The following is a 13,433-nucleotide window of genomic DNA, read 5'->3' as shown; positions in this document are numbered from 1 at the left end:
CAGGTGATGTGTTTTTGATGGAGATTAAATGATGTTCACTGTGGAAGGTGAATGTCAATTTTTTAAACCCCCTTTTCTTTAAAAAAAAAAAAAAAAAAAAGATTTAGTGCCTTAAAGCATAACTTTCTCCATCTGGATCGAGCCGAGACACAGTAATTTCCAACATGTTTTCACAGCTTTGGTTTAGCCTCTTAACTAAAGACACAAAGCACATTACTTTATTGGTGAGTAGGTCAGGCTCAGACAAGTGAGCCGCACCATATCTGAACACCTGAAGATGCCAGGGTTTGAAGGATTTCACAAAAGGACTGGATGAGTAACCTGGCGAGGACCTTTTTTTTTTATTATCATGAATTAATATGAGGAGACATGCCTGTAGATGTTTGTAATCTCTAAAACATTGGTTGCTTCCAATGAGTCATGAAATGCTGGTTATTTTCTTTTGTTACACCCTGTTTTGCAAAAGTATGTAGAGATGACGTTCTAGTTTTTAAATGTTCCTTTTTTGTGTTGCCATTCAAATTAGTGCAGATATAAGGTTATTGTATAATATGAGTAAAAATGTCTTCTTGTACCCTGTTTTTGGTTGAGGGATGGATGTATAGAGATTTTGGATAATGGACATTGGATATCTTTTGATACGGAGTGCTATAACTGATGTGCAGCACTCAATTTCAGTACTCAGGGAGATTTAAATGCAACCTTCTTCCTAGTTTTGGGAAAGCTGTGTAAATTCTCAATGATCCACATTAAAGGAGCAGACATTTCAAATGGTTATTGAGCTGAAAAAGTACCAGCATTGTTCTGTTCTTTTTATGGCATTAACATTTTAACCTACCACATTGTGATTTTTATTATTTAAAAAGAAGGAATTTAAAGGGATAATTTCTGGCAGTGTGACAGGAAAAAACATTCCTGACTCCATTCACCCCCTTTTTAGTGTTACAATTCCTTCAGTCTAAAGCCACACCATGCCTCCTCACAGCTAGCTGCAACTTGCCAGCCAGCACTTTGATGTTTGATTAAGTAGCTTAAGCTTGGCATGGCAGGGAGCTGTAAGAATGTGGGTTTACCAAACTGGTACCTTGAGTGGTATGTCCTGACCAACAGGACGGGCTCAGAGACAGAGAGATCTGTATCTGATTTAAAACAAAACTTGTGGCTATTTTTATACCTTCACTCTGCAGTTTAGGTGTACATTATACTGCACTTGCAGTCTTTAATTATTGTGTATTGTGCAGTATTTAGTGATGCTTTATAGGCTTCAAAGTTCATTGACTGACACTTTGTCACTGCTGTTTACTTTTCGATTCTTGTTTTTACCTGTGATTTTGCATAACATCAAATAGAGCTGCAACTGGTTGTTTTCATTGTTAAATCTGTTTCACTATTGTCAGGTTTTATACACCAAGCAATTATTCAGTATAGCAGAATCTGAGATGATGTCAAATGACTTGTTTTGTCTTACTAATAATTCAGAACTTAAACATACTCAGTTCGATATCTAAGAAAGAGAGCAAATATTTGTATTTATGTGGTTAGAAATGGTGAATTATTGTTTTAATGACAGACAGGATGACTCACTAATTGTCAGCTCAATCAACAAGAAGAAAACATTGACTACTGCCAATGTTTGCATTGCAATGACTGTTCACTTTGTATTAGGTAGGTTGCTCAGATACAAACAAATGTTTTTGCTAATAATGACAATGTTGTGTCTTTCTCACTTAGAGCTCATTTAGCTCCCCTGTCACCTTGCCACCATGAGTTGGAGCTTCCTAACCCGTCTGCTGGATGAGATCTCCAACCACTCCACCTTCGTGGGGAAGATCTGGCTGACGGTGCTCATCATCTTCCGCATCGTGCTGACGGCCGTTGGCGGTGAGACCATCTACTATGATGAACAGAGTAAATTTGTCTGCAACACGCAACAGCCTGGATGTGAGAACGTGTGCTATGATGCGTTTGCCCCACTCTCACACGTCCGATTCTGGATCTTCCAGGTGAGTTTGATATCAGCTTTTCAATAAATGTCCAATGTAAAAGCTTCAAAAACGCCCCCTACAGTGATGATTTCTGCATCATTATGTCTCTGAATGACATGCACATGTTTTGTTGTCCAGGTAATCATGATCACCACCCCCACCATTATGTATCTGGGCTTTGCCATGCACAAGATCGCTCGCATGGATGACAACGAGTACCGGCCAGTCAGAAACAAGAAGAAGAGGATGCCCATCGTCAGCCGTGGGGCTGTTCGGGACTACGAGGAAGCAGAGGACAATGGCGAGGAAGACCCCATGATTGCTGAAGAGATTGAACCAGACAAGCCAGACAAAGCAGACAAAAGTATGTATTAATGTTGTAATACTGAAGATTTGACCCCTTTTTTAGACTAACTAAAATCAGATTATAACTAGTGTATATCTGTTTTTTAAGCTCCAGAGAAAAAGCACGATGGTCGTCGGCGGATTCTGCGAGACGGCCTGATGAAAGTCTACGCATGCCAGCTGATGTGGCGCTCTGCCTTTGAGGTTGCCTTCCTTTTTGGCCAGTACATACTCTATGGCTTTGAGGTGATACCCTCCTACGTGTGCACTCGCTCGCCGTGCCCACACACAGTGGACTGCTTCGTGTCCCGACCCACAGAGAAGACCATCTTCCTGCTGGTCATGTACGTTGTGTCTTTCCTGTGCCTGCTCCTCACCATCCTAGAGATCCTCCATTTGGGGATCGGTGGCATTCGAGACACCTTTCGCAGGCGAGCCACCCTCAGGCCACGTCCCCCGCCACCGTCCTCCGCACGCTCCATCCCTACAGCTCCACCAGGGTACCACGCCACCATGAAGAAAGAGAAGCTGAAAGGAGAGCTGAGGGACTTGCCGATGGGCGACTCCGGGAGGGAAAGTTTTGGGGATGAGGGGCACTCGACCAGGGACCTGGAGAGGTTGAGGAGGCACCTGAAGCTGGCCCAGCAGCACTTGGACCTGGCTTACCAGGGAGATGAAGGAAGCCCTTCACGAAGCAGCAGCCCAGAGGTCAACACGGGTGCACAGACGGCTGCAGAGCAGAACCGCCTCAACTTTGCCCAGGAAAAGCAAGGAGAGGCAAGCGAAAAAGGTATTTAAGGTTTAGCAGTCTTACATCTAGCACATACAAGGGTAACAAACTGATTGTTTTTGTCTAACCAACAGTTTAAAATCTAAAGATAATCAGTAAATCCTTACATTTGAGACACTGCTAGAGAATATGCTTAATAAGCAAAATGAATTGATTATCAGTGAATGGTTTCAGCTCTGTTGAATGCCTCAAGACAGCACAACAAACAACCTTCTCTATTTTGTCTCTACCTCTCCTAGGAATACATGCCTGAGCGTGCTTCCTGCCTCAAACGTCTGTCCTTCCATTCCTACTGGCCTTAAACACATGGGGAAGCACATATGGGAATGCAGTCAGACCACTGAGGGAGACCAAAGTGTGTGTGTGTGTTTGTATGTGTGTGTGTGTGTGTGTGTGTGTGTGTGTGTGTGTGTGTGTATGGGTGTTTGTTTGTGGATGAGAGAAATGTGCCTTTCAGTATTAGGGGTCAGTCTGAAAAGAAAGAAAAATGCTGACCAAGCTGTTGAGACAAATGGTTCATCTCCACGACTCTAAACTTGAAAGCCTGTCACATCTCGAGTTTCTGCTTGCTGACCTACGTCCAAACCTCGACTGTGCCTTCGGCTAAAACCTTGTCTGCACCCTGTTCTTTCAGCCACTCTGTGTTTTGTGGCCATGCAGTAATCCTCATCCATTTCAGACCTTGTAAGGATTATTGTAAGCTTTAAACTCTTCTTGCAGAGCATACTGTTTTTGTCTTCCTCACAAAAAGAAGCTCACTCTTTTTATAAAATGTCGCCGAAAGTTAAAGACTCACTCTGTTGAGGCTTGTTGGCCTCGGAGAGAATCTGAAACAACACAGCCCTGGGTTATGTCATTTCTGGAGAAGCAGCAGCAGCATTATTTGCAACAAGGGCGGCTTAACCTGTGCTCAATGAGTCATTTTTCATGTTTAATTTAAACAGATTTGATGTTGGAGATTATTGATGTTTATCAACCAGAAGCCACACGTATTTCAGAAATGTTTGACAGATTTTTGAAGCCTGTATACTTACTCCAATCGGCCAAAATGTTTACCTGGGAAATGCTTGAATTCTTTATCAACAGGAAATGCTTCAAGGAATTTCCAAGAATCATTTTTTGTACAATCAATTTAAAATACTCCACTTATTTTACCAGTTTGTTTACTTTGACTTGACCAAAGCTTTAGATTATACCTTTTTTGTCTAGAGAGAAGTGTTCGCATCACCACCTATTTCATATGACTGGTGAGATTTGGGCACTTGGATGCTAGTACATCCTCCTCTTCCCTGAATTATGTGCTATAAAAAATGATACACAATGTCCGTCATTGCAGAAAGTTCAAAAATAATTTCTTTTTTTTGTGGGTTTTGTTAACCAGCTGGAAACATCTGTCTTCTGGGCTACTGTCAACAATGAAATTCCACCCTTGTCTTTTTAAATTTACATTCTTCTTCGGTGAGACATATTTTCCATCCTTGACATGCACTTCGCCTCCTCTGCGCTCAAACATGGATGCTTTCATGCATCCTGGAACAAGGGGGGAGGAGGGGAGAAAACCCCAAAACAACCCAGCTGAGGAACTGACGACAGTTGGCCGTCGAAGACAGAACCTGGTGCCATGTAAACAGACATAATCTTCACTTCATCTTTAGTCTTTGATCAGTAGCTTCAGTATTCATACCAAGTTCATACTTTCTTAGAGCCTGTTGGTTGGTTTTACTGTCTCTGGTTTGAAACCTTAGATTGCCCGAGAGCTGTTTGATGCTGTATTCTTGTAATCATCTCACTTCCATTTTTGCTACTTCTTGTTAGGTACGACATTCTGTTTTGAATATGGTACTTCTTCAATGGTTTATACTTTTTTGTTTTTTTTCTATTGCAAGTTTTGTAGTATTTGTAACTGTAGAGATTATTTTGTCTTCAGAGTAAATAAATATATTTGAACGGGAGGTTTTGGTCTTTGGACTTTATTTCAGTGGTGAAGTTGCTGCTATACAAAGTCGTCGTTGTTGCTCAGTAAATCGATAACTGACAAATCATAATATGTTAAAATGGGATGAAAGATTTATGAATCAGGAACTAAAACATTTAATCTGAGAAAATTGAGATCCAGCCTGTTATGTTGAACAGAGCTGTTTGTGGTATTTAGATAGTTATTGAAATTTGAATCAGATGTTTTAATACCTTACATCATCTGTCAACACCAAGAAAAGTCAGACTGTGAAGATGTTGAGCAGTAAATAAGTAGGCCTACACTGCCCTCTATAGGTGATGGTCAAAAACTAAAACCAATAATATACAGCTTAAATTAAAACAAGTTGTGAATGGTGGTAGTACAGCTTTGTGAACAACCCAGAAAACATAGTAACTATTAAATGCATATATTGTACATCTCTTGATAGAATAAATGTTACATTAACTGCAAAAATAATACACCAAGACAAACATTACATATAACCTAACATTTATAGACTTTCACATGCACAAACTAGCCCTTTAGGCTTTAATGTTCAAATACATGTACACTCTTCAGGTATAATGTTGGGCAAGGTCTCATACTTAAATGAGTACCCGCCATCAGATGTCGTGGTGATCCTCAGGGACTTCATGGTTCCTGGGACCGGGGCGCAGCACTGTGTGATCCCCAGCATGGCGGTGGTTCGATCCCAGGCTGAGCAGTTCCCATGACAGTAGTAGAAAGTCAGAACTTTGGGTTGGACAATCCAGTAGTCCCAGCCCAGCTCCTCAAAGCTGATTTCAATCTCTGCTCGGTTGCAGTCACTGTTCTGGGGTCTCTCTGCGGAGGGGCGCTGGAACAAGTCGATGGCAGATGGAGACCAGGGTATAGTTATTGCTGCATGGCGTGGTGAATGGACAGGACTACAAGGCTGAGCATAGAGATGAAGGAAGGGTATCTTGTCTGGTTCGTCAGCATGGCACTGGCAGGTGGCACAGCGGACTTGGAGCAGAAAAGGGCCCTGAGGCACAGATGTCAAGAGGTTCTGATCCAAGCTGTAGGTGGTCCATCCATCTAAGCTTGTCTCTGATGGACCCTCTGCTGCCTGAAGAAGCTCCTGAGCTGAGGTGAGGATGAACAGCTGGGCAGACGAGTTGACTGTGACTCCTTCGCCTGCGTAGAACCAAAAGTGGGCAGATGTGACCTGGGTCTCCTGGCTGTTCATGGACGGCTGGAAATAATATGTGAAGTGGCTGTTGGTGGTTTCTTCAGAAGCTGAGTCAGATCTGGCACAGGATGATTCTGCCAAAAGATCAGAGAACAGTCAGTGAAGTTTATTCTGTTATTATTGGACCATCTTTGAATGCTGGCTTCAGATCAACCAATGGACTGTTCAAATGTTTACTGGAATTCTCATTTTTCTATAAACAAAAGTTATATCACAAGAATAATTTGAAAGCTGCATAATCATGGAAACAAATCTTCACTTTGTGGCTTTAAATTTCCCATTATTTCCATGTGCTGCAATGGTGCAAAAGATACTTTCCTACTCAATTTCTTATACAGTAAACTAAATTATAAACAAGTCCTGATATTTCCCCCCCAAGTATCGCATTGTGATAAGTTCAAGCAATGTAGATTCAAAGAAGAAATACAAAATGACAACAAACTCTTTGAGAAAGTGCTTTCAGTTGTCGCGTGCTTTGTAGAAAACAACTGTTTTTTGATATGACTGTAATATTAGGCCTCATGCGTCACTTCGAGGTCAAATTGTTCCCTTTCAGGCAAAACTCTTCTAATCACTGAGCAACTCTGCCGCTCACTCTAAATTGTTTTATTCTAATTTTAGCATTCAATCTAAAGTCTACACAAACTCTCTGAGGAGGATGGTTAATAAGGCATTATTGTCAGGAAATAATGAATAAACAGTCACTTAGCAGATGCTAACATGGTTCAGTGATTGGAAAAAGGCTGAGATTTATTTTCACATGAAAAGATGAGCTTGTCTATGGAGTTATGGTACAAGGAAAATATATTAAAACTGTGCTACATTGGAATGTAAATGTACTCTTTTCTTTTGATAGTAGTAAAACTGAGTTTGTATAATGTCATTTTATCATGTGCTTGAAAAAATTCCCAGAAAACCTGATCATTCCAATCAGATGACAAAATCATTTCACTTTTTGGATCACTGACTTGAAATGAAGGGTCCAAAATTGATTTACAGTACAGGGTGTCCACAAAGTCTCTTTACAATTTAAAAATGAATTACAAAAGCAATTGATGAGATAGATCAGATCTGTATGTACGCCTTTAAATAGACGAGGCAGAATAAAGACATTTAGAGGTGATATTGAGGTTAAAAGCAATTGCTCACCAGAACTGGGGAAGAGAATAATTTGAGTAGTTTCCTGCTTTGTTTTGGTTTCATGGTTGACCTGAGTTGTCCTAAGGGTCCTCTGGGTCCTCTTGGGTGCAAGCCTTTCTTCTGCTCGTGCCGTGACCCTGTCGGAACCCTGTACTGTGTCCACAGGTGGCTCCTCCAGCCCCAAACTGTCCAGAACCCGATCACTAAACCAGGACAACACCGCTTCCCTGGACAGCTCTTCTCCACAGCAAGCTTGTGTCAGACTGTGGATCCACAAGGGGCCCAGAATAAAAAAAGCACAGGAGACCATGGCTGTAAAGAGAGTTTTTATGAATAACAAATTACAATTAGCTCGAAAAATGTGATTCTCTCCTTCTGTTTGGCTCTGCAGCTATCTGGGTCTGAGTAAAGTCTGCAGGCGAAGCATTTTGTTGCCAACACATAAACCCAAGATAGCAAAGAACGGCCTTGACGACTGGGATGTTGCAGTATCTGTTTCTGTGATTGTTTCACCCAGTTTTGAGCGGAGAGTGCCTGCATGTTGTATTCTCTGCGTTTGTGCCCTGCAGAGTTGCTTTTGTGGCATTGAGTTGATGTATAGTTTGAAGATAAGATTCAAGAAATCAACTAAAGGCATGTCAGGTGCAGCACATGTGCATTATTAATATAAAGCACACACAGATGGACAAGTTCAGCTTAGTCTTGAGGTTGTAGATGTTGCAAATATACAGAAATGTTTCATCATAGACATGAATAGAAATCAGGTATCTTTGTGTTTGTATTAGCCGAAGCTGAAAGCATTCAGCTGTGGCCTGCAGCCCTTGCATACATGTTAATTAGTGCCCTCCATGCCTTGACTTTATCACAACAGCCATATCTCACACACAACACACACCTGTTCTCCCACAGAACAAAAAGCTTTTGTCTACTGTAAGGGAAATGTGTATGCGCCTTTTTCATCTGACTGGCCTTGAATCCTTCTAAGAGAAACTTTTTTTTTCATAATCTTCTGAACAAGGACATTTTTTATCAGTTGAGCAGAAAACCAACCGGCTGCCACTGAGTTGTTTTAGAAGTGGATGTCTCACTTTGACACAACAGTTTAAATCACAGTCAGATTGCTACTTTTTCCAGATCTCATGGTCTTTATCGGAGGATGGAGTTTGCCAAGTTGTCATGGAGGAAAAATGACATGAGAAGCAAAGTCCCATCAAGTTGAAAGCTTTTGTATTTTGTGGTATTTCCAAGGTCAAGAATAAACCTTAATGCTCATGAAATTTATGATAAACATATTTGGTAAAACTGCAATATCTAAACCAAACACACGAGAGTCCACCAGTCTGGTACCCAAATGAACATTAAAAGAGGTTTTTCTTGACATAATTATTCCTCCTGTTCCTGATCCCTTCATAATGGGGGCCAAAATCCACAACCCTATTTCAGTGTTCATTTGGATACCCGACTGTTTAAAACCACTTAATACACGCCCCTATTTTTTATGTTGTTAGCCTAAACGACATGCCCAAGTTGTGAGCAGCACAGATCCCACATAGTTTGAAACTCAGAGCTGTGTCTGGTATCATTGGAAAGGAAACACTCTCAGGATTCTTGTAAAAGTGTCTGTGTGATTCTGTGACTTACTGACAAAGAGTGGCAAAGGTTAGAATAATGGGGTTGTTTACTCGCCCATAGGTTTGCCTTTACAATGACATGTGTACAGACATTCAGGGACCTCTCAGCAGGATATAGACACAATGAGGCCACAGCCACAGGTCTTGACTTCATGCAGTCCAAATTTGGAGTCAAAAGACCAAAAGATGAATTTTTTCAACAGGTATGTCCATGCATTTTCCTTAGGTCCTTTTTGGAGACTCCAAATGGACACTTGGTTACCAAAGCTGTATAACCACAATCAAACACCTATAACTTTACAACCCCTTTGCCTACAATGAAAATCTTGGTGTCTAATGAAAGCTGACACCATATTATTATTATTATATATTATATTATTATATATATAACCATATTTTTTTTTGTTTGGCCATATCTATCTATCTATCTATTTATCTATCTGTTTATTTTGCTATAAGTCATATGTTAAGTCGAAGAAGAACCAACTGTGTACCAAAATGCCGTGTGCGTAATGATATATGGTTCAACTCTTTTACGCACCGGGCGCACGCCGGTTACACTTGGAGTTTGTTTATGGACAGCCAAACTTAATAGTTTAGTGTCATACACCGTTGGAAACCTCAGACTATTGGCTAAAAGTTTATCAACTTCATTTCACCGAATATTTACATAGGCTGGAACAGCTGTCAATCAAAGCCATGTCGTCATTGTTGTCGGTCACATGTCCTCATTGGCTTTGGAGACGTACTGCCTAATCCAAAGCACCGATTGGCTTGTGTGTGGTGTCGTCAGAAGCAGGAGAGGCTCACGGTCGTAAACATCTAGTCACGTGTACTCTGAGATGGACGTGCAGGTCAGGAAATGACGTAAACGGACCGTATATGGTTTGTTATTTGTGTTATTACGTTACGTGTTGGACTAAATACATGGACATATTGAGGAAAATATTCCGGTTTTATGGAAACGGATTTCATATTTCACAAGAATGGATATTTGGCGAGCTGTGCAGAAAGTCCTGAGTCATAAGATGATCGTTGTGGATTAAGGGAAGACTTTGAAGGTATGTAGGCATTATAGCTTTTCTCACTTAGCTGAGTGGCTAGCCGAGCTAATCGCTAATACTATTACGACTGTGAGCAACCATATAAGTCGTGAGTGGTCTTGAATGAATCAGGACAATCTAAGCTTTCCAACAATGTACGGCATGAGTATATATGTTTAAGGGTTGGTGTTTAAAACATTCAGAAGAACGTGTGGCTACCTCCTAACATCCGTCCCGTCCCATAGCCGGAACAGCGTGCGTTAAGAGGTTAAGACAAACTTGAAAAACTGTGGATCTACAAGTTTTATTTCACAGCGGCCTCTGTGGCAACAAATGGCAATTACAGACATGTGAACTTCCCCTTCACAGGCCTTTTCCACAGGAGATATTTTGACATGTCACAGTGGGTAAAACACATGTGTAATATTACATAATAAAATGTATCTGCCTCAGTTTCAGGGTCCTGGTATTATGCATGCTAGCACAATACTGTCACATTGTAGTATGGATTTCAAAGCCATTTTTAACTTTATTAGCAACACCTGTACATTTCCTGCTGTTGACAAGTCAAAAATGTTTCCCCAAATTTCCTTTACACAGTTGTGTTAAAATTCATGAGACAACCTGGCTGAGAGAGGGATCAAAAGCAAGACAACAAGCATATATCCACGTGAGGTAATGTTTTTACTTCTGGTCTTCCTGCACTAAAATGTTTATCTGTGATAATATTATGGATATTTAGGTCACAGAAAGATAAACTATGGATACAATGTTACAGTGGTGAAGACTTAATTATGCAGTAATGATGCTGATAGTCTTAAATGCTCGAACTGAGTATCAAATCAGGTGTAATCTGAAAGAGCCATATCCTGTATCTGCCAGTAGAGGGCGTTAAAATACTACATCACCATGTAGCATGTGTCAGTTTAATGGCAGTTAACATGTTTTGGCTAAAGCACAGTACATATATGAGATGTTTGGCTCTGACAGATGATACATTTGAGTCTCTTCTATTTAATTGATTTGTATTCCATCTAAAGCTGCAATGATTAGTTTATTAGTTCACCTCTCCAATGTCAAATTATCTGATTTAAGCTTCTCGATTGTTAATATATGTTCTGGTTTCTTTAGTCTTCTTTGACAGTAAACAGAATATCTTTGGGTTGTAGTCTGTTGTCATCTGAGGACAATTTTCACCATTTTCTGACATTTCCTGGACTAAACAACTAATCTATTAATAGAGAAAATACTTGACAAATGAATCGATTATGAAAATAACTGTTAGTCCAAGCCAGGACTAAAAGATACACAACGTTTTGAAATACAATTCAGCTTATTAAGGGCATGTTACTTCATTTTTATTGCATTTTCTCACAGTTAAAGCCCACAATAGAATAGGCTGAATACTCACAAGCAATTGTCAGTCTTTTGGAAAGCATGCTGAGTTCATTTAGAAACAGAAGAAGCCTTTTCTATAGTAAAAAAAGCAGATAATGATTACAGTGTTGTTCTAGATAATGATCTGACTCCCCAGTCTAAATGACCTGAGATGTTGGTTTACAGCCTGCAGTGGAAAGCACATTTATGAGGATAAGATTCAGTGTTTTGCTTATTGTCAACAATTCGGTTGAGTGCAATGATGCGGCTCATTTACGTCTTTTTAATAGTTTTTAGGCAACAATTGAGCCCAGTGGCACAGAGGAATAAGCTACCGAGTGCACAGTGAAGACAGTACTTATTAATTTAATACAGTATATATGAAGTAGATAAAATAAGCTCCAACTCAGGCAGTCGAAATATTAAAATACGTATTTCCTGCATCTGTAATAGTTGTCTAATAATGGAATATATACAATATTGCAACACTGAGAGTAGGCTTTCTGTGAAATAAGTGATTTTGACACTTAATTTTGCTGATTACTTTAGTAAGACACTTGAATGCAAGACTTTTACCTGTCATGAATCATTTATGTGTAGTAGTCTGGCTATTTGTCCCCCAAGTATTGGATCTGACTAGGAATGTCTCTTTTAATTGGACAATAAAGATGAATTGTGCAAACCAGCCAGCAGCTCCTTTGCCCATGTGCACATAAACAGATACTTGCTGCTTTAGGAGTTGCATTTCACTGATTTAAAAGCAAATTTCAAGAGTCATAATATTCTTCAATTGACCTGTCTGGCTTCTGTTTCAGTGTTGCTGACACTGGTGAGAATGTCTGAAAGCAATGAAACTCAATTCAGTGTGCTGTTTTTTATTTCCAGCCTGAAACTTCATCCCTGAAGGCTGTAAATGTGCAGCAGAGCCACCCCAAAAAAAAAAAAAAATTGTAATTAACATCTTCTCATCTCCTGCAGGTAGGTGACAGTGTTTGCATTTGGGTGTTGGCTTGTACTGTGCAGTCTGTTCTCTCAATGCGTGATATCAGAGGACTGGATCAAAGACTCCGACAGTTTCATATGCCTTAGATAATTCATAGAAATAAGTGGTTTGGTTAATAGATCTCACCAGTCATTCATTGTGTTTCACTTGTTGCATCTGTCAAATATAAAACCTTCATTTCCTGATGACATTAAGCTTATTTTCTCTGACAATCCACTATTCTGTCTCTAAGATCTTTGACCTTCATGTTTGCTACAACTGCAGGAAAAATAATTACGAAGATAATGTCTATGCATAAATACAGAAAGAAACACTTGGCTAAGAATGTGTTTTTTAGTATTTATTTCCAAATTTTTTTTGCACTGATAAAAATCTCCAAGACTGTCAAGAAAATATCCTTCATTTGCTTTTAGTGCGTATTCTTCATGTTTAGTACTCAACACTTGAATTTGAATGCTGAAAAAGGATTTATTGAATTCACACATATACTGTAAATGCAATATGTGGGCAGAATTAGGTGAGTTTAATAAGAAAAAGAAGTTAAGATGTGAGCACTGGTGAGAGAAAGAGGACAGGAGAGGTAAAGATAGGTATTCTCCTTATTACCTCCAGAGTTAATCCAAAAATAAGTAAGTGACCTTCTGGTTAGAAATGAGTCCCTTATTTAGGGAATAAATAATCAATCAATTGCTCTAAGAAAGCTGTGTTAAGACTGTAGTTGTAATTTGTCTTTAAGATTGTTTATTTTGTGTTGATGTGCAATATGCAAATGTGTGCCAGAGCCGAAGGGTGATTGGTTGACTCCGGGATTGGCTTCTGCTCACAGATTGGGGGATTGGTTTCCAGGTTGGCAGTGGATTAGCTGGCTCACCACTAGGACCCCAAACTATTACTAATGGCACTTTTCCACTACACAGTTCCAACACGACTC

General features: G+C 40.0%; 2 protein-coding genes across 2 annotated transcripts; one reads left to right on the top strand and one right to left on the bottom strand.

Annotated features, from left to right (window-relative positions):
- The first annotated feature begins 1,760 nt into the window (after window positions 1-1,760).
- On the top strand, window positions 1,761-3,128 carry LOC128354148 (gap junction gamma-1 protein-like). Its single transcript, XM_053314407.1, has 3 exons — window positions 1,761-2,003; window positions 2,124-2,349; window positions 2,440-3,128. Exons 1-3 carry the CDS (start codon window positions 1,764-1,766, stop codon window positions 3,126-3,128), a joined length of 1,155 nt encoding a protein of 384 aa, XP_053170382.1. The 5' UTR covers window positions 1,761-1,763.
- A 2,476-nt stretch (window positions 3,129-5,604) lies between these two features.
- Window positions 5,605-8,589, bottom strand: inha (inhibin subunit alpha). The gene is made up of 3 exons (XM_053314406.1): window positions 8,571-8,589; window positions 7,458-7,760; window positions 5,605-6,382 (listed from the first exon to the last, which is right to left on the bottom strand). The coding sequence occupies exons 1-3, from the start codon at window positions 8,587-8,589 to the stop codon at window positions 5,634-5,636; spliced, it is 1,071 nt and encodes a 356-aa protein (XP_053170381.1). The 3' UTR covers window positions 5,605-5,633.
- Window positions 8,590-13,433: the final 4,844 nt, after the last annotated feature.

This window comes from Scomber japonicus, chromosome 24 (assembly GCF_027409825.1).
Source record: "Scomber japonicus isolate fScoJap1 chromosome 24, fScoJap1.pri, whole genome shotgun sequence".
In the NCBI taxonomy this organism is placed as follows: domain Eukaryota; kingdom Metazoa; phylum Chordata; class Actinopteri; order Scombriformes; family Scombridae; genus Scomber; species Scomber japonicus.
This window is presented reverse-complemented; position numbering and strand designations above follow the sequence as displayed.

What these genes read in the sequence shown, in the direction of transcription:
- LOC128354148 (XM_053314407.1), top strand. Translation starts at nt 1,764, where the DNA reads ATGAGTTGGAGCTTCCTAACCCGTCTGCTGGATGAGATCTCCAACCAC. An exon ending in TCCGATTCTGGATCTTCCAG is followed by an intron (nt 2,004 to 2,123) that starts GTGAGTTTGATA and finishes TTTGTTGTCCAG; the next exon opens with GTAATCATGATCACCACCCC. An exon ending in GCCAGACAAAGCAGACAAAA is followed by an intron (nt 2,350 to 2,439) that starts GTATGTATTAAT and finishes CTGTTTTTTAAG; the next exon opens with CTCCAGAGAAAAAGCACGAT.
- inha (XM_053314406.1), bottom strand. An exon ending in TATTCTCTTCCCCAGTTCTG is followed by an intron (nt 6,383 to 7,457) that starts GTGAGCAATTGC and finishes ATCTTTTGGCAG; the next exon opens with AATCATCCTGTGCCAGATCT.